This window comes from Notechis scutatus, chromosome 6 (genome assembly GCF_049901735.1).
Source record: "Notechis scutatus isolate UNSWTSFEM ecotype Mainland chromosome 6, rNotScu1.2, whole genome shotgun sequence".
NCBI classification, from domain to species: domain Eukaryota; kingdom Metazoa; phylum Chordata; class Lepidosauria; order Squamata; family Elapidae; genus Notechis; species Notechis scutatus.
Window position 1 is genome coordinate 26,726,417 of NC_142014.1, and position 27,246 is coordinate 26,753,662.

The 27,246-nt window shown below is 43.3% G+C and overlaps 1 protein-coding gene across 2 annotated transcripts in view; it reads right to left on the minus strand.

Annotated features, from left to right (window-relative positions):
- The window catches only part of SLC26A5 (solute carrier family 26 member 5), a 48,122-nt gene extending 22,615 nt beyond the window's left edge, over positions 1-25,507 (minus strand). The window contains exons 1-9 of one of the 2 annotated variants that reach the window (XM_026677214.2): positions 25,400-25,507; positions 16,398-16,720; positions 10,638-10,777; positions 7,498-7,608; positions 6,809-6,975; positions 5,680-5,844; positions 4,097-4,249; positions 1,909-1,991; positions 384-531 (exon numbers count right to left, since the gene is read on the minus strand). In XM_026677214.2, the coding sequence (XP_026532999.2) occupies positions 384-531; positions 1,909-1,991; positions 4,097-4,249; positions 5,680-5,844; positions 6,809-6,975; positions 7,498-7,608; positions 10,638-10,777; positions 16,398-16,552 (1,122 nt within the window). In that variant the 5' untranslated portion in view covers positions 16,553-16,720; positions 25,400-25,507. Of the gene's footprint in view, positions 1-383; positions 532-1,908; positions 1,992-4,096; positions 4,250-5,679; positions 5,845-6,808; positions 6,976-7,497; positions 7,609-10,637; positions 10,778-16,397; positions 16,721-21,563; positions 21,594-25,399 lie in introns of those variants that run through there. The other variant, XM_087967763.1, reaches the window with a different exon arrangement.
- Between the last annotated feature and the right edge of the window lie 1,739 nt (positions 25,508-27,246).

The following is a 27,246-nucleotide window of genomic DNA, read 5'->3' on the forward strand; positions in this document are numbered from 1 at the left end:
TGAGTTAGTAACACGGTTGTTAAGCGAAACTGGCTTCTCCATTGGCTTTTACTTGTCAGAAGGTCACAAAAGGGGATCCCATGACCCCAGGACATTGCAACTGTCGTAAATACACGCCAGTTGCCAAGCATCTGAATTTTTATCCCGTGACCATGGAGATGCTGCAACAGTTGTATGTTTGAAATTAGAGTCCTAAATCATTGTTTTTTCAGTGCCACTGTAACTTCGGTCACTAAACCAATGGTAGTAAGTTGTAAGTTGGGAGCCCATTTTAATTGACCACGGAGTTTTATCCAGGCCGCGAGGAGCCAAAACTTAGTGTCAACTCGTAAAGCATTCCCATGCTTGTTTTTGAGTTGCCAACTAGGTTACGATAGTGTTACCTGATTCCCATCCACCGTGTAGCCATGCTTCAGAGCGAAGATTTTGGCCATCGAGATGGTCATGGAAAACCCAACAAGAGCGATAGCGATGGCATCGACAAACACATCCGCGATGAGGCCGATATCAGGTATCTGAGGAGGGATTAACCTGTAAGTAGCAATCGGGGGGGGGCATGAAAAAAATAGTTAATTTGGAGGTTCTAAGACAGGCGTGTCAAACTCAGGCCCAGGTACCGGATCCGGCCTGTGGGGTGTTTAGATCTGGCCCGTGAGGCCACCCTGGAAACAGCGAAGGACCAGCCCACGGAGCCTCATACGGCCCACCCAAACTTCATTTTCGCTGGCAGAAGGTTGCAGGAGGCCACTGCAGCTCAAAATGGAGCTCGGGAGCCTGTTTTCTCTGGCAAAGTGCTCAGGCCCCCACAGGCGCCCCGACACGAGTGACGTCGAGCTGACCACGTCCCCTGGCCACGCCAGTAGTGGGATTCTAATTTTTTTAAACTAATGGCTCTGTGGCCATGGCATTGACGTTCTCACATTGACGTTGTCACATTGACAATCCTCACATTTGAGGTTCTGGAGGTGGGCCAGGTTTCTTCATTCTGAGGTCAATGCAGACCGAAACATGTAAGCTCCAGAGATCAAACTGTCTCTACCTTAAGGGATGGGCCAGCAAAGGAAGTCTAACTCTTGTAAAGCAGGGGTGGGATTCAAAATTATTATTTTTTACGACCGGTTCTATGGGCGTGGCTTGGTGGGCCTGGCAGGGGAAGGTTACTGCAAAATCCCCATTCCTTCCCCACCCCACTAGCCTGCTTTCCAGCTCTGTTGTCCTGTGCAGGGCAACAAAAGAAGACCCAGCCAATCAGCCGGGATTTGGGAGGTGGAGAATAGATGGGGGCAGGGCCAGTCAGAGGAGGGATTTGCCGATTCTCAGAAAATTTCCGCTACCAGTTCTCCAGAAACTGATCAGAACCGGCTCAGGACCATCTCTGGGGCCGGGCCACATCCATTCCAAACACCACCCTGGTGCAGCCCTCAAAGAAATCGAGTTTGACACAGCCCTGCTCCAAGAATACAGGTAGGCCTTGACTTACGACCATTGGTTTCGTGACCATTCAAAATCACTACAGAACTGAGCAATGTGACTTGTGACTGGTTTTCACCTTTACGACCATTGCAGCATCCCTGTGGTCACGTGATCAAAATTTGAATGCTTGGCAACTGGTTCATATTTATGACGGTCGCAGTGTCACACACACACCCCGGGGCCACGTGATCCCCTTTTGCGATCGTCTGTCGAGCCAAGTCAACGGGGAAGCCGGAGTCACTTAACAACCATGTTAGTAACTTAAAACCACTGCAGTGATTCACTTAACAACTGTGGCAAGATAGGTCGTAAAAAGGAGCAAAACTCACGTTAACAACTGTCTTGCTTCGCAATGGGAAATTTGGGGCTTCACTGTATTTTAAGTCAAGAACTATCGGTAATACTCCCCCCTCCTTCCATATATCTTGCACTTACCCACTGGGAATGTTCCCAACAATATCGACGTCGTAAGTTTTGGACAGATTCATTCCTGCTGAAACTCCAGTGCCGATGACCACCTTAAAACATACACAAAACAAAACGTTTGGCGTTCAGTTGGAAGAATTTTGGAAGAAAAATTGACTTGCTTAGAATAGAATAACTTTATTGTCACTTTACACCAATCGGCATACATTAAAATGAAATTTTGTTGCTTAAGTCTAGTTTAGTTTACTTTATTGTCACTGCGCCTCGTACAACAAAATCAAACACCATCTTCAGTGCAAATCATGACCATGAAAATAAACACAAACACACATCCTTCACCCTTCACACATTGAACCGGAAACCCCTGACACCACACCAACACTGCACTATACAGTAGAATTCAACAGAGCTACTGCCCTGGGATAGAAGCTGTTTTTCAGCTTATTTGTCCTTGTTTTTAATTATCCTGTACCGTCTACCAGATGGTAATAATTTTAAAAAAAGGGTTCCCAGGATGAGATGGATCTTTGAGAATGTTTTGAACTTTCTTAAGGCAGCAGGAGCTATAAAGCTCTTTCAAAGAGGGGAGAGGGCAACCCATGATCCTCTGGGCAATGACGTTAACCCTCTGGAGTGCTGTCCTATCTGCCCCTGTGCAATTGGCAAACCAGAACACAGGTGCAGTAAGTTAAGATACTCTCTATGGTGCAGCGGTAGAAGGTCACCAGCAGTTTTCCATTCAGTTGTTGTTTACTGAGAAGCCTCAGTGGTATAATCTCTGCTGGACCCTTTGGACCAGGGCTGCAATGTGAGTACCCCAGGTCAGGTCCTCTTTTAGGGTAACACCCAGAAACTTAAAACTGGCCACTTGCTCCACTCGGTCTCCATGGATAAGCAAGGGCTGGATGTCTGATCTGTTCCTTCTATAGTCTGCTATAAGCTCCTTGGTCTTATTGGTGTTGAGGTCCAAGTTATTGTCTCCACACCACGAAAGCAGCCGGTCCAACTCATTTTGGTAGGCAGACTCATCTCCCCTGGGATTACAGCTCTCAAAATGTCACCACCTCCAATGTACACTACATAAACATGACTCTCCCCCCCAAAAATTATGCATATACCTGCATATATTCTATGACACAGAGAAACAACAGTCTAATTCGGATGTATACATGTATATGGAGCAAAAATAATAATCTTGCAAGTTTACCGGACGGATGGCATAAGGAGCAAAGCCTGATACTGAATTGAGTAATCCTGCTATAGATACTTCGAAACCCCCTCCCAGAGGGGAGCAACAGAAACAGACTGTGAAGTGAGTGTGCGGGGTCTCTAACAAGGCTTCGAGCTCTAAGGACATAGCACTTACAAACGGTATCCCGAATAACGGTAAGCAAGCTTCCTATAATCCTATAATTTGAAAAAGAGAAGGAACCCTGTTTTTAATCTCTATCTTCTAACCAAGCTGAGAAGCAAACTAGAACCAAGGAGAACTTTCCTAACGATGAGAGCCCAGAAGTTATGGGTGCTCCATCACTGGGGGCTTTTCAGAAGAGATTGGACAGCTATTTGTCCAAACTGGTCTAAGGGTCTCCTGCTGAAGCAGGGGGTTGGACTAGAAGGCCTTCAAGGTCCCTACCAAGTCTCTTCTCCTATGTTCTGCATTCTGAGTGTTCTGCGTTCAGCTATAGTTGAGGACCTACCACAGTGGTGGCTAATCTTTTTGGGCTCCTGTGGCAAAAATTGTGTGCGCCAGTGCACACACACTTGTGTGCCAGCACCCAGAATGCAATGCACACCCCCTGCGCATGCATGTGCAATCCCCTCCCGCCACCCCCTTACCTGCACTGCGCCTCACAGCTGGTTTTTCAGATGGTTTGAGGCCTTTTTCGGCCTCCTAGAGGCTTGGAAAAAGCTTCTGCAAGGCTTTTCAGGATGAATTATAGGCCCGTTTCATCACTTCCCATATTACAGGAAGTGATGAAACGGGCCTATAATTCGCCCTGAAAAGCCTTGCAGAAGCTTTTTCCAAGCCTCTGGGAGGCTGAAAAAGGCCACAAACCAGCCGGAAAAAAAAAATCAGTGGTGAGGCACGCGCATATGCAGTGAGGTAAGTTTGCCTGCGGCTCCCCTGCTAGCACAAATGGCTCTGCGTGTCACTTGTGGCATGCGTACCATAGGTTTGCCATCATGGACCTACCACAATGATCTCCAGGGGAATCGGAACCACCAACTTCTTCTTGAAACGGTCATTGATTTCTTTGCCGCTCAGTAGAAGGACGATGCAGATGAGCCCAACGACTAAAGTGGCCGTGTTGGTTTTGGTGATGTTGGAGAAGACCGCAATCAAACTCTGAAAGGCAAGGCAAGACAAAAGAGATAACCCATGAGGTCTTCGGGATTACGATGAGGGCTATCCGATGCTTTGGATGGGACCCATTGAAGAAACTGGTCTGTGGTTTTGAGAAAACAATTGGGTTATTCTGGGATTGTGACAGGAACAATCTTCCAAAAGTTCTGATGACTACAACTTCCATATTCCCTTGGATTGATTGTGTGGTCCAAAGCAAGGGCCAAACAACTGAAGTCTACCGGCTTATTCCCATCTTTTCAAGTCCCATTGGCTAGGAATCTTTCTATCATGTCTTATTTATATTTATTTTATTATTATATAACTCTGGAATGCCTCGAGCAATTTCAACCAAACCTGGTACACAGATGACAAATACTGTGGGGGTAAGACACCCCTAACACCCCACCGGGGGAGGGGGGTGCCTTAAAATGGCTTCTGCCATGGTAACGGTTTGTGGAGGAGTAGAAGAATTGCGATGCTGCGTGACAGACAGTACAACAGTGTGAGTCCCAACTACAGGATTTTCCGGTCTAATACAGGATTGGGATAAATAAATACCCGGGCAACGCCGGGTTATTGGCTAGTAGCTTAATAAATGAAGCATCCTATTATAGATAGAGCCAGTTTGGTCTAGTGGTTGAGGCACAAGGCTTGAAAGCAGGAGATTGTGAGTTCAAGTCCTGCCTTAGCCGTGAAAACCAACTGAGCCAGGCATTCTCTCTCAGCTCAACCCTCCTCAACTCCTCCCAGGGTTGTCCGCTCAACCTTCCTCACAGGGTTGTTGCTGTGGGGAAAATAGGAGGAGGAAGGTGTGTTGGACAAATTCACCTCCTTGAATTATATGTAAAAATGACAATAGAGATAGAAGGGATCTTGGACATCTTCTCATCCAACCCCGTTCAAACTGATTACCCTAGTCCTTCTTTTCATGACACACTCAATTCTTGCAACTGATAGGTAGGATGGATGGATGGATGGATGGACGGAAAGACAGACAGCGATATAGATGATAAGACAGCAATAGATAAATGACTAGATAGATAGACAGACAACAATGGATAGATGGATGGATGGATAGAGAGGTAGGTAGGTAGGTAAGTAGTTGATAGACAGACAGACAGACATAGATGATAGATAGCGATAGCGATAAATGACTAGATAGATAGCGATAAATGACTAGATAGATAATAATAAATGGATAGATATATAGAGATAGGGATAGATATAGAGCACGAGAGATAGGTAGGTAGAGATAGATAGATAGATAGATAGATAGATAGATAGATAGATAGATAGATAGATAGACAGACAGAGATTCAGACAGACAGGAGAGACAGAATAGATAAGGTGTAAGATAGACAGACAGAGTGATAGATAAATGGCTAGATAGACAGATATTGACAGATGGAGAAATGTACAGAGATACTTACATAAAGAACAGAGAGAGGGCCACTGAATCGTTTGATATTAATCCCAAGCAGATACTTCATCTGAGAAGTGAACACGTGCACAGCTGCTGCAGTTGTGAATCCACGAACCAGGGGCTCTGTGAGGTAAATGGCTACAAATCCAAAACGAAGCAGTCCTAAACACAACTGATAGGGAGAGAAGCCATTTTCTAGCAACAGTCGCTGTCATCACTTTTGGTTTTTAAACAAATTCCTAGGAGCTTGCTTCTCCCCCTTCCCCCCCCCTCCCCCCACAATTTCCTTGCAAAAAAATAAGCAGAACATTTCAGTCACAGAGTACAAGAAGTACAAGAAAATATTTGATTAATGATAGTCCAGGCCAAGTGTGACCACCAGTGCATATATATATATTTATTCTTCTCTATGACTTTTTCCATGTTGTCTATTGTGTAACGTAAGCAAATCTGTCCAATTCAAATGGAAAATTAAGGGTTTTTTTTGACATAAAATGCCAGGTTAACTTAGATTTCAATGTCTATAATATAATTGGCCTACACCTTTCCCATACTCTACACCCCATACTCTACATCTCTACACCACCTACCATTCTTTGTCATTTAATGACCCCGTAATCCCTTGCATCAGGGTGGAGTTGGGGCAACTGAATGGAGCTGAGATTTTACTGGCCGGATGCCCTTCCTGTTTCCAATGCGAAGTTGGCAGCAGATATATTCTCATTGTGCCCGGAGAGAGAAATATCTGCCTCTACCTAGGATCGAACTCACAGCCTTCTGTTTGCAAGGTGAGAGCTCCACCTCTAAGCCACTGCACCGCTCATACCATCACAAAAACATTGATGGACTTGACCAAAGAGAATATTTGCAGCTTGGGGCTGAATCGTGAGGTCCCTGGCGCTCTCTAAGCCTGGTCATTTTCTTGCAGATGTTTCATTATCAAACTAGGTTACAGTATCAGTGAAACGTCTGAGGGAAAACCGACAAGTTCAGGGAGTCCCAAGGTACCTCACACTTGATGGAAGATATTCAGCCTGATCTTGAATTGCAAAAAAAGGGAAAATCTGATTTTGACTTAGCGGAAAGCAGGAGCTAAACTCTGCTTCTGGATCCAGCTGTCGCACACACACCCTTACCTGTATGATACCTGACAGCAAGGTGACCGCCACGGCTACTTTCACCCGCATGGCATCTCTGGCATCGGTCCCGTTGGTCGAGTTGGTGCCCATCACCTCAAACAATTCATCAGGGGCTTCTCTCACTGCCACACCGCCAATCATCAGGCTGATGACAGCAAAAGTTCCTGCAAGAGGGTGAGGTGTGAGAAGTCGGGGGGTTACAGGTAGTCGTCGACTTATGACCACAATGGAGCCCAGAATTTCCATCGCTAAGCGAGATGTGTTGCCTTTGTGCCATGCCCCTTTGGGTCATCACAAAAGGTCATAAAATGAGGTAGAACAGCTTAAAATTAAATTTCATTTCATAGCTGTCTCGCTTTGCGACAGAAATGTTAGGCTCAACTGTGGTCGTAAGTCAAGGACTACCTATGCTGATAACTTTGACTTGAGTAACAAAGGTAGTCCACATTAAAAAGATGGAAAGGATTTCACAACTATATTTTCAAGAACAAAAGTCATCTAAACCAGTATTTCTCAACCATAGTAACTTGAAGATGTGTGGACTTCAACTCCCAGAATGCCCCAGCCAGCCTTTCTTCCTGGCTGGCTGGGGCATTCTGGGAGTTGAAGTCCAGAAACCTCAACCTTGGCCGAGGTTAAGAAACTCTGATCTAAACTACAAAAAAGCATCGAATTTTAATGAATACCTATTGATATATGTCTGGAAGTTCCAAAAAACGTATACAGAAAGACGGGATAAAACGAAGAATACAGGCCAAACACTGGAGGAACGGCAGCCAGTGACGCATACGCCAACCCTGAGGGAAACATGGAAGAAAAAATAAAAATAAAAATAAGAGAGATGCACATAAAGATTCCCTACCAAATTATTAGAATAACCGATTGATGAAGAATAATTGTTATGACCAGGAGTCTTGAACCTTGGCCACTTTAAGCCAGACGGACTTCAACTCCCAGAATTCCCCAGCCAGCTTGCATAATCATCTGCAGGGTCACTTTTTCTTGCTCTTTTTCTTGCCTTAACATTGTCTGTATTGAACGTTGTCCTCCAGATGGTGGAGAGGAAGAAGTAGAAGTTGAGGAACCAGGAGCTGTTAATTTCCTACTCATTTCGAGCAATTCAAAATTTTCAGGTTCTTCTAGACCTTAATCCAATTGTGAAATAACCAATTGCAGTTCCAAATAAAAATAGTAGGAAAAAAGAAGCCAAATAGTAAGAATAATAAAAAAAGAAAAAAAATTTCTTCAGGTTCTTGTATACTTTAATCCAATCGATTGGTTAGATAACAGTAAAAATTCAAAAATGAAGGAAAAGACCATAAACATGCACAAAAAAGAAAAAGTTGTAAAATCTTAAAAAAGGCGGAAAAGTGAAGAATAAAAAGCTAAAAAAAGAAAGGAAAAATTCTACAAGTTCTTCAACACCTTAATCCAATTAAGAGGTCTCAAATATAAAAGGATGCATAAGGGAAAAAAAAGAAGGCCAGAAAGATATTTTTTTAAAAAAAAACCAATATGGAAGGTAGATGGAAAGACAAAAATACCAGGAAGGGAGAGAGGGGAAAAAAGGCTACTCCCTTAAAAAGAAAAGGAAGGGAATCATTAATACTAAAGCTTTTCCTTTAAAATAAAAAGCAAGCGTAGAAATTTAACTTCCAAAGACAAGAAAAACAAAAACAAAGACAAGTTCCAAAGAGCCAAAAATCCAAATAGCTATTACAAAAAGTAAACTGATGAGGAGGGGTAGCGCAGCTTAGAAAAAATCAAAAGAGCACACTGCACTTTGTTTAATTATCCAAGGCTCTTATTATAACTGTCTTCTCCAGAGACTTATCACCTTTTCTTTTCCTATAAGCTTCAACACCAGACTCCAGCTGTTGATAGAAACCCAGAAGAGCACCTGCAATAATACTCTCCCATGCTCTTCCCTCTATCTTATCAAATAGCAATGTCCTTGAAAAGAAGTCTCAGTTCTTTCTCAGCTTTGTCTGGTCAAAAGAGAAATAGAATATTTCCAAGCCTCTAGTTGGCAGTGTTACAAAGTTTCATTTGCTTTCACTTTCCTCCTCCTTTTCCAAGCAAAATATAATAAGAATTAATTAAAAAAAGAAAAAGATGTTTAAAAAAAATAACTAAAAGGGAGTCTCTAGCCTAAAATATTATAAAATCAAAAAGGAGAAAAAGAAGAGATGAAAGAAGAGAAAAAAACCAGTCCAGTTTCAAAATATAAGATCATGTATAGAAAATCCAGCAATGAGAAAAAAATAAATAAATATTACTTTGACATTCCTTTCTAAAATCGGCGCTTAGTCACTTCTGTCAAAACTTTTACAGATTATTTCTTTTCCTTAGGGTGTCCTTTCAAATCTTAGAATAAAGAAAAAGTTCTCACCAAACCGGCACACTTTCTCTTTCTGCTCTCTTTCGTTTCGGAGCTGTCCCAACTTCAGCAGCTTTAATGGCTGCCTCTTTGCCGCTGGCAAAAAGAGCTTCTCCTGGATCTACCAGGGATTTTGCGGTATCCCTGGGATCGACAGGATGCGCTCTTCACCTTCACCGTCTCTTCGGGACGGTTTAGATCCGATTGGACCGTCCAGGAGCAAAGATATCGGCAGCGATCTCAGACCTCCAAGATTGCACGCCGTATCGTCGCGATGCCAGCTCCGCCCCTCCAGCCGACTCAGATTTATGGCGGTTGCTGTGTCCCGGAGGGGGGGTTCATGTGATCCCTCTCTGGCGACCTTCTCACAGATTCCCTTCACAACTGGGTTATTAAATTAACTGCAGTGATTCACTTAACAATGGTGGCAAGAAAGGCCGATGAAACGGGGTAAAACTCACTTAACAAATTTCTCACTTAGCAACAGAAATTTTGGGGGCCCGTGGTGGTCGTAAGCTGAGGACTACCTGTACTGTAGATAATGTGTACACTGTTGCTTAAATAAAAGTGAGAAATCTGTCGGACTAGGCTTCCTATTTAACCCCAGTCAGAAATTTTGGTTAATCAGGGAATTGTAACCCGGCAAATTAGTAAAGAAAATCAGCAGCAAGTCACGCCCCCCCCAAATTAGGACAGGGGTGTCAAATCCCATTTCATTGAGGGCTGCATCAGGTTTGTGATCGATTTCGGCAGGGAAGTGTGGCCAGGGGGCATGGCCAGCATGATGTCACTTGGGTTGGGGGGCACCTGTGGTGGCCCGAGTCCTCTGCCAGCGAAAATGGGCTCCTAAGCTCTGTTTTCAGATGGGACCACCTCCTGAAACTCTGTCAGCAAAAACAGAGCTCAGGAGAGCCATACCTGGCCCTTGTGAGCTCCATTTTCGGCTGGGACGGCCTCCTGCAACCCTCTGCCAGCAAAAATGGAGCTCGGGGGCCATGCCCGGCCCTCCTGAGCTCCGTTTCCAGCTGGGATGGCCCCATGCAACTCTCTGCCAACAAAAACGTATCTCGGGGCCTAGTCATTGCGAGCTCTGTTTTCAGCTGGGACGGCTTCCCGCAACTCTCTGCCAACAAAAATGGAGGTCAGAGCCTGGCCCTCCTGAGCTCCGTTTCCGGCTGGGACGGCCTCCTGCAATCCTCTGCCAACGAAAACAGAGCTTGGGGTGCCCACACCCGGCCCTCACAAGCTCTGTTTTCAGCTGGGACAGCTTCCTGCAACCCTCTGCCAGCAAAGCTCAATTTTCACTGGCAGAGGCATCGCGGACCGGTCCTTCACTATTTCTAGGGTGGCCACCACAGGCCAGATCCAGCCGCTGGGCTTTGCGTTTTGACACTCCTGATTTAGGATACAGACGGTTTTGTTTTTCAAAGTTAAAACTCTACTAACCTTGAGGTAGCTGCATGACCCCCGTGCTGATCCCGGAGATCAAGTCTCCCATCAAATATTCTTTCACAGGATATTGAGGAAGCCATGTTAAAATCGGGAAAAAGCTATAGAGAACTGATTTGGCTTTCTTGGAAGAACAGCTGAAAGCATCCAAAGCAAAAAAAAAGTCGTCAGTCAAAAGACACAAAGAAGATGCCTCGGGCCAAAATAAACATTAGTTGTAGAAAATACATTTGCCCCTACCACAGATACAGGTGTCAACTCATAAGGGGGGGAGGAAGGAAATCTGGAAGAGCAGTGCAGCAAAGCGAAAGTACATTCCAACTCTTATCTTTAAAAGATTGTAAACAAAATACCAGAGCTTTTCCCCCCGCAAATATAATTAATTGGAGAACGTGAATGAGGACACCAAGCCCGTGAACGTGCTCAATTGGAGAATCTGGTTTATGACACACCCAAGGGGGAGGGGGGAAACAAGTCACAGGGGACTGTAAATTATGTATATCAGAGTTGGCTTCATACAGGGCGGTGCTGGTATGTTGCCTGTCATGTCCCTGTTGGAATCTGATTCTGAGGGGAAGGTCGAGCTTTGGAAGAAACTGGGGAAGGGCACAGTCCAGCTGGGCATTCAGAGGAAGACCCAGGGCCACTCCATCTTCATCCTAGGACACACAGGGAGGAACGGAGAAGGGAGCAACGTGAGTTACAGAGGTTATGGGGGAGAAAAGGGCCCTGATCTCCTTCATTAGCTGCAGCTGGGAAAACTGTTTAAAAAGGCAAACTATGCACAGCAAAGTTGCTGGAAGCAAAGCGTGCATTATGTTTGTTTGTCGAGGCATATCCGGGTTCTGGTGTCATCCAACTGTGTGTTTCGTTATCTTTTGGAAGTCTGCAATTCCTTATCCTGCCTTGTCTTGTTAATTGCTGCAGCGTGGTTTGTGTTGGGTTTTATTTATAATTTATAGGTATTTTGGGTTCGGACTGAATTTCTTCCTTTTAAAGACTATTCTTGGGAGAGTGTTTTCTCCAGCCAATGATAACCGGACATTGGGGGCCAAGTTGGAGGTATTAAAGGGACTTTTGTGACTTTGTTGCTTTTGTGCCACTCCCTGGGTCATCACATCGCCTCTAATAGATCTTTTGAAGTATGTTGAGGTTTGGCTTGAGAATCATGATTTTAATTAGAGCGATTGGAATCCTGACAACAGGTAGTCCTTGAATTACGACCACCACTGAGCCCAACATTTATGCCGCTGAGTGAGAAATCTGTGAAGGGAGTTTTACAATTTTTCCTGCCATGTTTGTTTAAATGAAATCCCTGCAGTTGTTAAATGAGTAATACAGTTGTTAAGTGAATCTGGCCTTCCCCATTGACTTCTGCTTGTCAGAAGACTGCCAAAGGGGATCATGTGATCCCAGGGACACTGAGACTGTCATAAATGTGAGGCAGCTGTCAAGCATCCAAATGCAACTCCTGTGACCATGGGGATGCTGCAACGGTCACAAGGGTGGAAAAACGGTCCTAAGTGACTTTTTTCAGTGCCATTGTAACTTTAAATGGTCACTAAACAAACTGTTATAAGTCGAGGACTGCCTGTATAATGTTTTGAGTAAGCTAACTATGGCATTTATAAAAGAAACTAGGCACATGAACCAAGGGGTAAATCCAATGAAATAACGGCCATATTTACACCTGCTTGAAAGCAAAATTACAATTTCCGGATTACAGTTAAAATATATTAGTATAGATCAGTGGTGGCTAACCTTTTTGGGCTCCTGTGCCAAAAATTGTGCACATGCTTGCATGCTCGTGCTCACTTGCCAGCACCCAAAGGCAATGCGCATAATTCCCCCCACCCCCACTCCCTTATCTGCACTGCGCCTCACAGTTGATTTTCGGTGGGTTTGAAGCCTTTTTTGGCCTCCCAGAGGCTTGAGGAAGGCTTCTGCAGACTTTGCAGGCTGAAAACTGGGCCCGTTTTGTCACTTCCGGTATTTTCGGAAAAACAGGAAGTGATGAAACGGGGCTAGTTTTTGGCCTGCAAAAGCTTTTCTCAAGCCTTTGGGAGGCCGAAAAAAGCCTCAAACCCACCTTGAGGTGCGAACATGCGCAGTGAGGTAAGTTTGCCTGTAACTCGCGTGCCAGCACAAATGGCTGTGTGTGCCACATGTGGTACACGTGCCATAGGTTCGCCATCACGGGTATAGATAGTCCTTGACTTACAATCACAATTGAGCCCAAACTTCCACCGCTAAGAATAGCAGTTGTTACATTGAGCTGTGAGCCATTTTATGATCTTTCTTGCCACAAGTACAGCAAATCCCTGCAGGTATTAAATGGACCATATGGTTGTTAAGTGACTCTGCCTGCCCTATTGGACTTGGGGAAAGTGAGTGCATGACCCTGAGATATTGCAACCGTCATAAATATGAGTCTGTTGACTTCCGGTTTGGGCTTCTTTGGCGATGGACCCAAATCACGATCGTCCGCAGTTTTGATTCGTGCTCACCGCTGGAGCACCCCGAGCCGCCCGGATTCGGGGCTGAAGCCACCCCGTAGAGGTGGTGAAGAAGGGGGAGCCGTCAGCGGGATTGAGGAGAGCCGCATCTCTCCTCCTTGGCTGGCCATTACTCCCTTTCCCAAAGGCGTTTGCAGCAGTGGTCAGAAATGGCCACCTCAAAGAAGAACCCGACCAGACAAGATTGTGCAGGAGGAAGTTTAAAGGAGAAAGTTTGACTGACCGGGTTGAATGGAGAACATCTATTTAAGGTACCTGGAACCTGAATTTTAAAGACTAATACTATTCCTAAAAAAGATTTTAAGCTGTGAAAGAGAAAGGAAACGGAATTGGCTTTTTTTCCTCTAACATTGATCGTTTTAACTGACTAGGAACATTAAGAAGAAGAGATTTGAATAAGAAATTGATACTAATCCACTTTGACAATAATAGGCTATTTCTAGCTGAAAATAAAATGTCAAAGGGATAAAGATTCTTGGATAATTTAAAAACTTTCTTTAAAAAAGAAAGAAAGCAGCGGAGGGAAAAAGGAAAAAGAGGGTGGAATCTGGAAAATGGAAGAAACCACCTGGAACTTTAAAAAAAATAATTGATAGTAGAATTTTCACAAGGCTTGCAAAAGATACATTGTAGCTGAAACTTTGTTATAAGATAACAAAGACCCTGGAAAGAGAAAGTGAGAAAAGAAGCAAGAAACAGTTTTGGATTATTGGATGATTCCTGGAACTTTGGATGGAGGATCCTAATGAAATAAAATAAAATCAACTGGGGGGTTGTTTAAATTTTTTTAAAATGGCATCACTCCTTGAAGAGTTAAAAATGAGACTTAAAGAACAAAAAGAAGAAGCACAAGAAGACGATCTTTTGGCTTCGTATTTCAATTTTTAGAAATGGAGGTCTTGAACTATGAAAAACAACAAGAAACGCTGGAAGAACAAGAAGGGCGGGACAACGAAGAAGCCATCTTTAATGACCAAGCAATTTTAAGCGGGGTAAAAAAGGGAAAGGGAGTTAAAAACTTAAGCAATGAAGCAACAACCAAAAAAAAGAGTAATTTGAAAAGTAATCATAATATCAGGAAAAAGCAGAAGGGAGGATCACAGAAGGGAGAATCAGATAGAAAAGGGAATAAAAAGGGGAGGGAGAAGAAGAGAGGGAAGAGGGAAAGGAAAAGAAGCTACAAAAGACTGAAACAAGATATAGAGGTACAGGAAAAACATACAAGAATGAATGGTATAAACCTATCTAAAAGACACAGAGACAATGGTTATATTAGAAATAGAAAAGGGTTAGAAAATATGTTAGATGATTAAAGTGATAGAAAAAAATTTCTATTGATGTGTAGTGGAATATTTGTTTGTAAAGAGAATAAGGCTCTCAATGATTTAAAAAGAACGTTTAAAAAAAACTGAAAAGAAACATGGAAGATGAACAAGATGAACTTGAATAAGAATAATAACTTTATTGACTACTGTTAATAACTATTGTTTATTAGACAGTAATAAGTAAAATATGAAATATAGATGATTAAAGTGAAAGACAACTGATATTACTAGGTAATGTTTGTTAAATGAAACAGAAATGTAAAAGATTGTTATTAATATTAATGGCAGAGCTGTACTTGAATAGAATAATAATTCCATTTACTATTGTTATACATATATACACAGATATATATACGGATCTTTGGTTATTCGGGTTTTCTCCCGCGTAAGATTGGAAGTATCTGAGCAGCGTTTCGATGAAGTCTCATTCATCATCTTCAGGCTTCTGTCTTCAGCTCTGTGCTTCTCAGAGTGATGTGAGTTTGCAGCTGCTTCTTCCTTTTAACTGCTAGTGGGGTGTGACTTGATCAAGTCACACCCCCACTAGCAGTTAAAAGGAAGAAGCAGCTGCAAACTCACATCACTCTGAGAAGCACAGAGCTGAAGACAGAAGCCTGAAGATGATGAATGAGACTTCATCGAAACGTTGCCTAGATACTTCCAATCTTACGTGGGAGAAAACCCGAATAACCAAAGATCCACATACAAATACCCGCGAGAACCTCAGAAAACAGATATATATACATATATACTTTTTTCTTTTAAGAATTTAGTGTGTATTTTAAGGGAATGTACCAAGCAGAATTCGATTGAAAATAGGTACGTGTTATAAAATAGGTTAGAAAATGAATGTTATAACTGTAAAGATGTAACTTAAATTTTTAAATAAGATTTGAAAAAAGATACAAAAGTGTTACACTCCAGTCTAGTAATTACAGGGGAAAATTTGTTTTATGTGGAAAGATAATATGAAATTGTAAACAGGACAGACGAAAGCATAAAAACATTTATTAGAAAGATTTTAAAAATTAGAAAAAGATATGTAATTGAATTAAGAAAGGAATGAGATAATTTAAAATAAGGCTATAGAAAGTAAAGAAAGGGAAAAGCTATTGAAAAAATTGTGAAAATAGTTATAAGATATTGATTAGAATGTATAAAATAAATATGTATTGAGTTTATGTCTGTTTGGAGAAGTGATAACCCGGGGCCACGCTGTTCTCAAAAAAAGCTATTTTATTTGTATTTGTATGTTTTGTGAAAACTTAAATAAAACTTTTATTAAAAAAATAATAATAAATATGAATCTGTTGACAAGCGGCTGAATTTTGATCACCTGATATGGGGATGCAACGGTTGTAAGTGTGAAAAACAGTCATAAATCACTTTTTCCACCCCAGAGCTATTGTGTCAACTTATAAAATATTTCTATGGTCTTTTTTAGGGTTGCCAACAGAAAGGGAGGGGGGAGCAGTGGAACAGCTTGCAAACCAAAACTGCATTCCATAAATGTTTTCAAAGATAGTAACTAGGTGACCGAAGTTTCTGCCGTACAAAATTCTAACTGGAGAGTATGATTGATGACTCTTGGCTATGGATGTGTCCCATTGGAGAATCTGAATTACAATACACCCAGGGGGTGGGGAGAAAACCAGGGTCAAGGGTGACAATGAATGATGTGTCTCAGAGTCGGCTACACCCAGGCAGTGCCGGCATGTTTACTCCTAATAAATCTTTTAAATTTTGGAAGTTCGGCTCGAGACTCATGATTTAAATGGGGTAACTGCCGAAGCCCTGATATATTGTGTCTTCAAACAATACACTCAATGATTTGTAAGTCGAGGACTACCTGAATGGCATCTGAAGAATGGCCAGCTCGTTCCATTTAATGAAACTAACGAGATTTCGTGTCTTACCGGAGAGCGTGTGCTATCTTCTGATGAAGGGATCGAGTTGTTTTGTCCTTCGTATGCAGCTGCTCATGCAGGATCCCTTGGTTGTATACTTGTCTCTCCACATGGTACATGTGTGATGGCGCAGGCTGCGTTTCATATTCTCCAGCATGTTCCATAGTACATATTCGATAAACAGGAAGACAGGAGAGAAGTTCCTTCTGGCTGCTACCAAAGGACGTTTTTATAAAAAGATTAGCACGAAGTATTTCTTTCTATTTGAGGAAAACCACCACGGGAAAGCTTTCCGATGCGGTTCTCGGCCACGTTTCTCTTGAGGAAAAATACTGAGAGAAAGAAAGAGCAGGAAGGAGTAAATTAGCAAGTCATCCTTCCTCTGAACCCCTTTTTAAAGTGTAGATTTACTTTAGACAAAAGTAGAGGTAGTCCTTGATTTACAATGGTTTGTTTAGTGGCCAAAGTTACAATGGCACTGAAAAGAGGGGCTTGGGATCATTTTTCGAGTTTATTATCCTTACGGTCACGTGATCAAAATTTGGACGGTTGGCCACTGACTTGTATTTATGATGGCTGCAATGTCCCATGACCTCCCTTTGTGACCTTCTGACAAGCAAAATCAGTGGGGAAGCCAGATTCACCTAACAACCGTGTCACTAGCTTAACAACTGAAGGGATGCGTTGAACCGTGGACAGAAAGGTTGTGAAATGGGGCAAATAGCCACTTAACAGCTGCCTCACTTAGCAACAGAACTTTTGAGCTCCATTGTGGTCGTAAGCTGAGGACTCCCTGCAAAGCTGCTCTGAATTTCAAGTTTCTCTGCGTGCCAAAAGGAAAACCCGAATGATAAAAACTCAGGGTATCGCAGAAACACACAAAGAATGGCAACACAAACAGAGTCTTTCTTTATGCCATTCCTTATCCGTCAGATAAAGGCTCTTCATCCCAGCCAATCAAAGTTTGCTTTTAAAGGATTTACTGCTTCTATTGACCAGAAAACTGGTGGACTGCTCAGGTTCAGCACTAGCATTTCAAACAGAGAACACAAAAAGATTGCTTTTGAATATCACATTGCTACCAACCTGCCTTCCATAGAGGACCTGTATACTGCACCCTGAGTCAAAAAGAGGGCTGTGAAATATTTACAGACCCCTCACATCCCGGACATAAACTGTTTCAACTCCTTCTCTCAAAATGACACTATAGAGCACTGCACACCAGAACAACTAGCCACAAGGACAGTTTCCCCCCGAATGCCATCCCTCTGCTAAACAACTAATTCCCTCAACACTGTCAAACTACTTATTAAGACTGTATTACTATTATCCTTCTCATCCTTCCTATTACCTATCTCTTCCCACTTATGATTATAACCATGTTGCTTGTATCTTTACAATTTATATTGTTTTATTTGTTTCCTAGTATGATTTGATTGCTTATTAGTAAACTATGATTACCACTAAGTGTTATGTCTTATGATTCTTGATGAATGTATTTTATTTTTTCTTATGTACACTGAGAGCATATGCACCAGATTCCTTGTGTGTCCAATCACACTTGGCCAATAAAGAATTCTATTCTATTCTATTCTATTCTATTCTATTCTATTCTATTCTATTCTGTTCTGTTCTGTTCTGTTCTATTCTATTCTATTCTATTCTATTCTATTCTATTCTATTCTATTCTATTTTCTATTCTATTCTATTCTATTCTATTCTATTCTATTCTAGTTCTGTTCTATTCTACCCTATTTCTATTCTGTTCTCTATTCTATTCTCTATTCTATTCCTATTCTATTCCTATTCCAATTCCAATTCCAATTCCAATTCTATTCTACATGGCTGTACAGTGTCAAAAACTTCCAATGATGGAGATTCTCAGTCATCCAGGCCATGGTTTCCCCAAAGATGCTCTTTTTTCAACTGTACTTTGTTTTTCTTGAAGACATTTCGCTTCTCATCCAAGAAGCTTCATCGGTTTGGAAACGGGCATTAGGAGCTGATGAACTACTTCTTGGAGGAGAAGCGAAACGTCTTCAAGGAAACACAAAGGAAGTCTAGTTGCCCTTTTCAAAAAAAGCTCCTTTGAAACTCCAGTGATGGAGCATCCACAACTTCTGAAGGCAAACCACTCCATACTGATTAATTGTTCTCGCTGTCAGAAAATTTCTCCTTAGTTCAAGGTTGGATCTCTCCTTGATAAGCTTCCATCCATAACTTCTTGTCCCTCGCCTCTGGTGCTTTGGAGAATAGATCATTCATAAAAATGTATTTTCATTAAACGTTTGTTCCCGGGAGTCCCAGTATGTTATCAATAGGATGGATGTTTATTCTGGGCAAACGACGACGAAAAGGTCATCAATATCCTTTGTTTTGAATCACATGCTTCATTAAACATTGAATATTCTGCAATCCACCCAAATGTTCCATGATTCATTTAGATAACCAGCGGCTTTGGTTCTTCCTGAAACTGGACAGCTTGTTTTCCTCTAGGAAAGTGTAATTTAATTTATCCACCCGTTTTTTTTTTCCCCATGTTGTTTCTAGAAACACCAAATGTTCCTTAGGCCGTATAAAAGGTTCTTCAGGCCTTATCAAAACTTTTTTTTAGGCTAACCTATTTCATTTGGCAGCTCCCATAAAGCAGGAGAACTTTTCAATGAAGTCCTTACCGCCCCAAAGTCAATGTAGATTTAAAGGTGGGATTGAGGTTGCGTTACCTAGGACTTGCCAATAACAAGAGAAGGCAAGAGAAGAACCAATATTTCTGTGGCTGAGGCGGCCATGTTTTCTCTGGATGAAAATGGGTCACCTTTAGAGAAATTGTAGCTTGCTACGGTTACTATTGATAGAGAGAAGTTACTCTCCACCCAACCTGAAGTCATTCGGATGTGTTAGACTTCACTTCCATTAAGCTTCAGCGGATGGGCCCAAGAGCTAAACTGTTGGCAAGATCAAACAAGGTTAAGTCCAATATATTCAAAGGCACCAGAATGTGATCCAGAATATACTTCTGAAATTCCACTTTGTGCACAATATAGGTAAGTCCTTCTCCTATCACACAGAGAAGGACCTAAGGCGCCCTGTTATAATTATATGTACTGATCCTAACTGTGGTGTTGGGGAAGACGCTTGAGAGTCCCTTGCAGGGGTGGGCTATTGGGGGTTTGCAGGGGTTCGGGAGAGCCCCCTAGTTAAGATTCTGTGCAGTTTGGAGAACCGCCAAATCCCACTCCTGGCTGGCCCTGCCCACCACACCCCACTACTCCCAGGGGTCCCCATGCGGCCTGTTTTGGATGCAGGTAAGTGCAGGCGCGCCTGGACGTTGAGGGAGGGCGAAAAACAGGCCTCCCAGAAGTTTGGGAAGGCTGGAAATGGGCCCGTTTCCAGCTTCCAGAGAGCCTCCAGAGCCAGGGGAAGCCGTTTTTGCCCTCCTGGAGGCTCAAGAAAAGCCTCCAGAGCCCGGGGGGGGCAAAATGACACCCCCGCCGTGGTGCAGGAGGCTGACTAAGTCATGGCCACGCCCATCTAGCAACCAGGCAGAGAACCCGATGCTAAAAATTTTTGAAGCCCACCCCTGGTCCCTTGGATGACAAGGAGACCCAATCAAGCCAATCCTGAAGGAAATCAACTCTGACTGTCCTTTGGAAGGACAGATCCTGAAGCTCAAAGATTTTGGGCCACCAAACGAGAAGAGAGGACGTCTTGGAGAAGACCCTGATGTCGGGAAAGACGGAAGGCCAAAAGGAGAAGGGGACGGCAGAGGAGGAAATGGTTAGATAAGGTCATTGACGAAAAGGACATGAATTTAGACAAAATCCAGGAGACCGTGGAGGATAAAGGGAATGGTATGGTACAAGGGGTCACGAAGAGCCGGACACAACTTAGCAACGGAACAATAACAAAATACTGCTCCTATCAATAGGATTGTTCCATTTACATAGAACATAGAAGCAAAGGCCTAGAAGGGACGTTGTAGGTCAGGGGTCCCCAAACTTGGCAACTTTAAGACTTGTGGACTTCAACTCCCAGAGTTCTGTTAAAGTTACCAAGCTTGGAGACCTCTGTTGTAGGTCTTCTAGTCCACCCCCCTTCTCAAGGCAGGAGATCTTATACCAGCCCGGTCAAATGGTTGTCCAGTCTATTTTTGAAAACCTCCAGTGATGGGAGCACCTATAACCTTGGAAGGCAAGTTCTTCCATTGATTAATTGTTCTCACAGTCAGAAAATTTCTCCTTTTCTTCTAGTAATTTGAACTTCATTTCATTTACATTCAATTACAGTGTATATAGACACTAACTCACGACCACAATAGGGGGGGGGGGGGAAATCATCATTAAGGCATATGGTCATTAAATGAGGCAACATGTGACCCCACCAAAATTTTGTCATGACAGTTATTAAGGAAGACATTGCATGGTTTGATTTGCAATCTTCTCTGGTGGCCTTCCTCATTGACTCTGCTTGTCAGAAGCTGGGCTGGGAAGGTCACAAATGATGATCACTTGATTGTTAAAAATGTGTGGCTGTTACCAAACACCCAGTCATCAGTGCAAAGATTGCTCCACAGTCATTTTTTTTTCCAGCATTGTTATAGTTTCAAACAGTCATTAAACAAACTGCATTAAGTCAAAGGCTACCTGTAAGTTCCTTCACCTGTATCTGATGTCCTCCAGAGCAATTAAAGATAAAGGTTACCCTCGCACATACGTGCTAGTCATTTCCGGCTCTAGGAGGTGGCGCTCATCTCTGTTACAAACCCAAAGAGCCAGCACTGTCCGAAGGCATCTCCATGGTCATGTGGCTGGCATGACTAAACGCCGAAGGCGTATGGAGCACTGTGACCTTCCTACCAAAGTGCGCCCTATTTTTCTACTTGCATTTTTACATGCTTTCAAATTGCTAGGTTGGCAGAAGCTGGGACAAGTAACGAGAGCTCACTCCGTTACACGGTGCTAGGGATTCGAACCATCGAACTTTCTGATCGACAAGCTCAGCTTCTTAGCCACTGAGCCACTGTGTCCCTACATCGATAATAGAGTGATTCTCAAATCCATGGAGGTTCACCAGGCAGTACATTCATGCCCTGGAGCCTGGATATTATCTCAAACTTGCCTCCCCACCTACCCAACACGCCAACTGGCAAGAATTGTCTTGCCCCATCATGCTTACTTAAAGTTGAGCCATCAGTGCCAACATCTGGTTTGCTAAATGGGATCAGAGATTGGTTCATTGAGATGTACGAGCGATAACACAAGTAACAGCATGTGTACTAAAAGTCAACAACAAATAGCCCTTAATTGCCATTACCACCTGTGAGTTCACACGTGCTCACATGAAATGAAATTGTGATCTTCAATGAGAATAGAAAGTATGCAGATGAATCTCTAAAAAAAACTGAATTTCATGCAGTTTCCCCTCACTCTTCAGGATGCTGAATGTTTTTTAAGCAAAGAACATTTTCGACAAGCAAGTTTGTGCTAAAGTCGTTAAAATAACACCGGACATTTTAAAAAAAATGCACCAAAGCTATGGGGAATTGGGCATTATGGAATAGAACTAACCATCTCCTGGTGACTGGTCCAAAGTCATCCAGCCAGCTTTCATGGCTAAGGGAAGACCTGAACACATGTCCTCCCACTTTCTAGTCTGGTGCCTTCACCATTAGACCAAACTGCTTTGAACATCTTTTATGTTCTTTTCAACCTTTTAACTGCCCCAACCGATTACTTTTTTATTTCCTTTCCCCCACATTTTTTGTACTTTTTTTTAAAAAAAATTCTTCAGCTTGCACAACTGCCCCACTCGCAATGGCAAATTGAAAGCAATCATTAAAAAAAGAGTCAAAATGACAAAACGAAGTGGCAACTGTGAACCTCCTTGGCAACTTTAAGACCTGTGGACTTCAACTCCCAGAATTCCCCAGCCAGCCATGCTACAACAGCACTGGGAAAAAGTGACTTATGACCAGTTGTTGCACTTATGTGTCACAGCACGCTCAGAGTCATGGGTTCAAAATTCAGGAACTTGGCAAATCCGCATGTATTTACAATGGGGGCAGCGTGATTGTCATTTGTGATCTTCCCAAGCAGGCTTGTGAACAAGCAATGCCAATGGGGGGGAAGCTGGATCTGCTTAGTGGCTGCACGATCCACTTAACGACTGCATGATTTTCTCAACACCCACGTTTTGTTTTTGTTTTTTTAAAAAACAACAGGCATAGTCACTTAACCTCACTCAGCAATGTAAAAATCTGGTTGTGTCTGCAGTCGTAAGGTGAGGACTGTCGGTACAATGAAAGTGTCCAAATGTAGGAGTAAAACAAACAAACAAAGAAAAAAAAACCAGGAGCATCGTTGCTAGAAAAAGTTGATCGGTAGAAGAAAAAAATAAAATAAAAGAAGTAAAAAAGAAAGATTTACAAACCAACTGCTGGATTGGAGGCAATGATGGGATTTAGGAAATTATGAGAAACAAACCAGTTTGGAATTCCTGTTTGTTAATTCACCTTAGATTTTATTCACTGCATGGGGAGACACGTCTAATTTATACCTAACAAACGAGGGTTTCCTAACTGTCCCACATTTCTGAGTTTACACAATACAATCCTCCACAATTGAGCCCCAAATGTAAGTTGTTAAGTGAGACATTGGTTAAGTGAGTTTTGTCCCGTTTTGCAACCTTTCTCGCCACCGTTGTGAAGCGAATCACTGCCACTGTTAAATGAGTAACTGGGTGGTTAAAGTGAATCTGCATTCCCCTGGATTCTGCTTGTCAGAAGGTCGCAAAAGGGGATCGATCCCGTGACCCCAGGGACACTGCAGCCGTCGTAAGTACGAGTCGGCTGCCACAGGCCTGAATTTTGATCACATGACCATCGGGATACTATAACATCGTGATGGCGAACCTATGGCACGCGAGCCACAGGTGGCACACAGAGCCCTCTATATGGACACGCAAGTCATCACCCCGGGTCAGCTCCATCGCGAATGCCTCCCGCCAGCCAGCTGATTTTCCAGTCTCTGCCACGCATGCGCGGGGGGAGCACAGGGGGGTCATATGCGCACGTGTATAGGGTGGGGGGAGTGCAGGGGTGTGTGGTGTGCCCCCCCACGCTCCCTGGTTTGCTCCCAGGAAGCTGCAGGGAGGCCTATTAGGCCCAAAACGAGGCACGGGGTGTATGTGGTGTGGCCCCCCCACACCCATTTTTGCTCCCAGGAGGCCGCAGGGAGGCCTACTAGGCCCAAAACGGGGTGCAGGGGGGGTCACACCCACATGCGCAGGGTGGTGGTGGGGAAAGCAGAGGGGGGTCGCATGCGCATGTGCAGGGGAGTAGGGCGAGTGGAAGGGGGTCGTGCATGCATTGCATTATGCGTGTGCAGGCACGTACACACTGTTGGCACTTTTGCGCCAACAAAAAGGTTAGCCATCACTGCTGTAACACTTGTGTGAAAAAACAGTCACAAGTGAGGTTTTTTCAGTGACGGAACTTCAAACTGTCACTAAATGAAGTGTTGTGTAACTCGAGAACTACCTGTACACTGAACTGTGGGATAGAAGGATGTGCAACTCCCCAAGATAAAACTACGTGTGTGTCATACCAGCCCAGCTTAATTGTGGCCATAAACACACAACTCCCGGTGTGGTTCCCTAACTCGAGCAAATGGTTTAATTGCAATCTTTTCCTGTGTAATTAAAATACTTTAGTCATGATTCTCCTCCGCATTCAATTTGTTTGGGCACATTATGTAAAACATATCCTACTGATAAAAAAGCATGATGAAGCAAATGAGTGATGCAAGAAAGGAAGGACGGAGGAAAAAAAAAATAAGAAGTAGTTTTAAAACAGTTAAAGGGAAGGGAGATGGAGGGAAATCAGGTGACCAGCAAAACTTATAGAAAAATCCAGCCATGGACTTAAGAAAAAAACATTTTTTTTAAAAAAGGGGGTCAAAATAAAACAGGCCAACCAATTAAACCCAGATCCAAATACCAGGGTTGTCAAAAAAAATCCCCTTTCAGAAACCAAGTTTGTCAAAAGCTTAAACTAATCCATCTCACAAGGATTACTGTAAGAAGGCATGGGAAGGTGGCAAATTTCTTGTCTAGCTCTTCCTACAATTCATAATTTTGTTTCATAATGCAGCCCCATCACTGAAGTTCGTAAAACTTTGGTACGAAAAAAAAAAAATATTTTTGTCCATCATCCATTTTTAATGAAAGAAGAAAAACTCCTTCCTGTATTAAAATAACAAAATATCTCCCCACCCCCAATATTAGTTTGATTTGGGGACAAATCTTCAAGAACCCCATATCCCCCCTGAATGATCCAAGTGGCTCAAACGTGAACCGAATTAAGACGTGTTTCCCTCCAACGTCTGAAGGGAGATCCGGGCACCCTAAAAATTAAGATACCTCTGAAATCCTTCCCTTTCCCCGGCTTGCAGCTGCCCTCCAACGAAGCCGGAGTTCCTTCAATCGGTCAGGACACACTTTCACACAACTCTCCAACACGCATCTCCAGCAGAGGGTTCACAAGACCGGGTCGTCCCCCCCGTTGCAATCACGTCTTGGAAAAATCCTTTGCCCCCCACAACCTCAGGACTCGGGTGGTCTAAGATTATCCTTGAATTTCAAGTCCTCCGGCGGGGGGATCCCATGGATGCTCGTCTGAACCCAACGCCGGTGCGCCTGATTATTATTATTATTTGCAATTTTCTTTTTGCAATTCTTCTTGCAAATTTTTTGCAATATTTTTGAATTTATTTATTTATTTGCAATTCTGGGGGCTTCTCGTTGCAAAGGGGGAGAAGAAGCCGAGCTCCCTCCGGCCCTTTCCTTTGCTAGGCAGGGATGAAGCCAGCCCGACCTTGCTTGCCTTACTAGCAAAGGCATCCCGCCGCCCCAAAGCCGTTCCCGCGCCCCAGCCGGGGAAGAGAAAGCGGCCGGCTGCTCTGCCCTGCCTTGCCCCGCACGCTCCAAGCCCGGCCGAGCCACGCGTTGCTCACCTGCGCCGCCTCCGCTCGGCCTGGAAGCGCCAAACCAGCCGCCGCCGCTGCTGCTGCTCGCCCCAGACCCCCGGGGAAACCTCTTGGCCCCGCCCACTCCCCGGGGAGACCCCGCCCACCGCTCCGCCTCACCGCTCCGCCAGCCCGAAAGTCGGGCCTCGCAGACGTAGTGGGCGGGGCCGCGCAGGCCCGGGAGCAAAGACTGCCGGGAATTGTAGTCCGCCCTGGGATGAGGAAGGCAGCCCTCGAAGCAACATTTTGCATTTTTCTCCCTATTTTTCTGTTTTGAGCGCTCGGCTGAAAGAAATAGGGGAGTATTTGGAGGCTTTTGCGGGGGTGGGGCGGCGTTAGAGCTTCTTCTAACTGGGAAGGGGGATATGTTGGATGTTGGATAACCCTTTCTCTGATCTGAAGTGGTGTAGGGTTTCCTGCCTAAGGAGGGGGTTGGACTAGAAGACCTCTAAGGTCCCTTCCAACTCTGTTCTATTTTATTCTGTTCATTCTATTCTATTTTCTATTCTATTCTATTATTCTATTTTATTCTCATTCAATTCCCTATTCTAAATTCTAATTCTCTTTCAGTGCAAGATACTTTACAGATTATTATTATAGACAGGCAAAGGTTTTGTGTATGCCACCTTGAACTCCATAATCAGGTGAAATCTAAATTTGATGAGGTCCAAGGCCCCTCCCAATTCTGTTATTCTATTCTATTCTATTATTTCTATTCTATTTTTATTCTATTCTATTCTAATTCTCTCTTCTAATTCTCTTCTCTTCTAATTCTAATTCTAATTCTATTTTATTCTAATTCTATTTTATTCTAATTTTAATTCTGTTTCTATTCTATTCTATATTGGGTGAAAGTGGGCATGCAAAAGGCTGCTCTAGATTGACACCGAATCCATCCTTCTGACAGCTGCTGTCTGCTACAAAATTTCATTTTTAATGTCTGGCAATTAGTGTACATTTTAAAGTGACAATAAAGTTATTCTAAAAGTCTAAGTCTAATCCTAGTGACAATGAGATCCAGCAACGGATTTCTTTGGGAGGGTCAGGACCAGGGGTGGGATTCTACCAGTTCGCACCTATTTGCTAGAACCGGTTGTTAACATTCTAAGCAGTTCAGAGAACCGGTTGTTAGAAGAAATTACTGGCCTAATCCTGTAAGGAAGGCAGGAAGGAAACATTCTGGTGTGCTTACAGAAACTGCCTCTCCATTAACCCTTATTACATTCTTGGCAGGACTAGACTTCCTGTCTCAGGAACGTCTCTGGAGGTTTTTTCCCCTCCTTTGCTGGTACTTTGCTTGTGTGGAATGACCATGGCACTGAAAAAAATGACTTATGACCCTTTTTCACACTTACGACTGTTGCAGCATCCCTACAGTCATGAGAGGCCAGACGAGGAGATGTTTTTTGAAGAATAGAGAAATATTCCAATTTTAGATTAACAGATAACAGATAATCAGAGTTGGAAGGGATCTTGTAGGTCATCTAGTCCAACCCCTGCCCAAGTGGGAGACCCTACATCATTTCTGACAATGGCAGTCCAATCTCTTCTTGAAAGATTTATTCACTTGGTAGTTCCCAGCAAGCACCATCTGCTTTACTCCCTGGTAAAGGAACTTATCCTGGAGGTTTTAATTCACACAGTTTAACGTGTGTACATAAAACATGCTTTAAATTTTCATCATATTGATATCTAGAACTCCAAAAATACTGAAGGAAGGTGCCACACCCTGGTATTTATTATTTACTTCCAAAAAGGATCCAACCTTTTATTTATCATCAATTTTGTAAGACCTTAGCTCAGTGGTGGCTAACTTTTTTGGGCTCCTGTGCCAA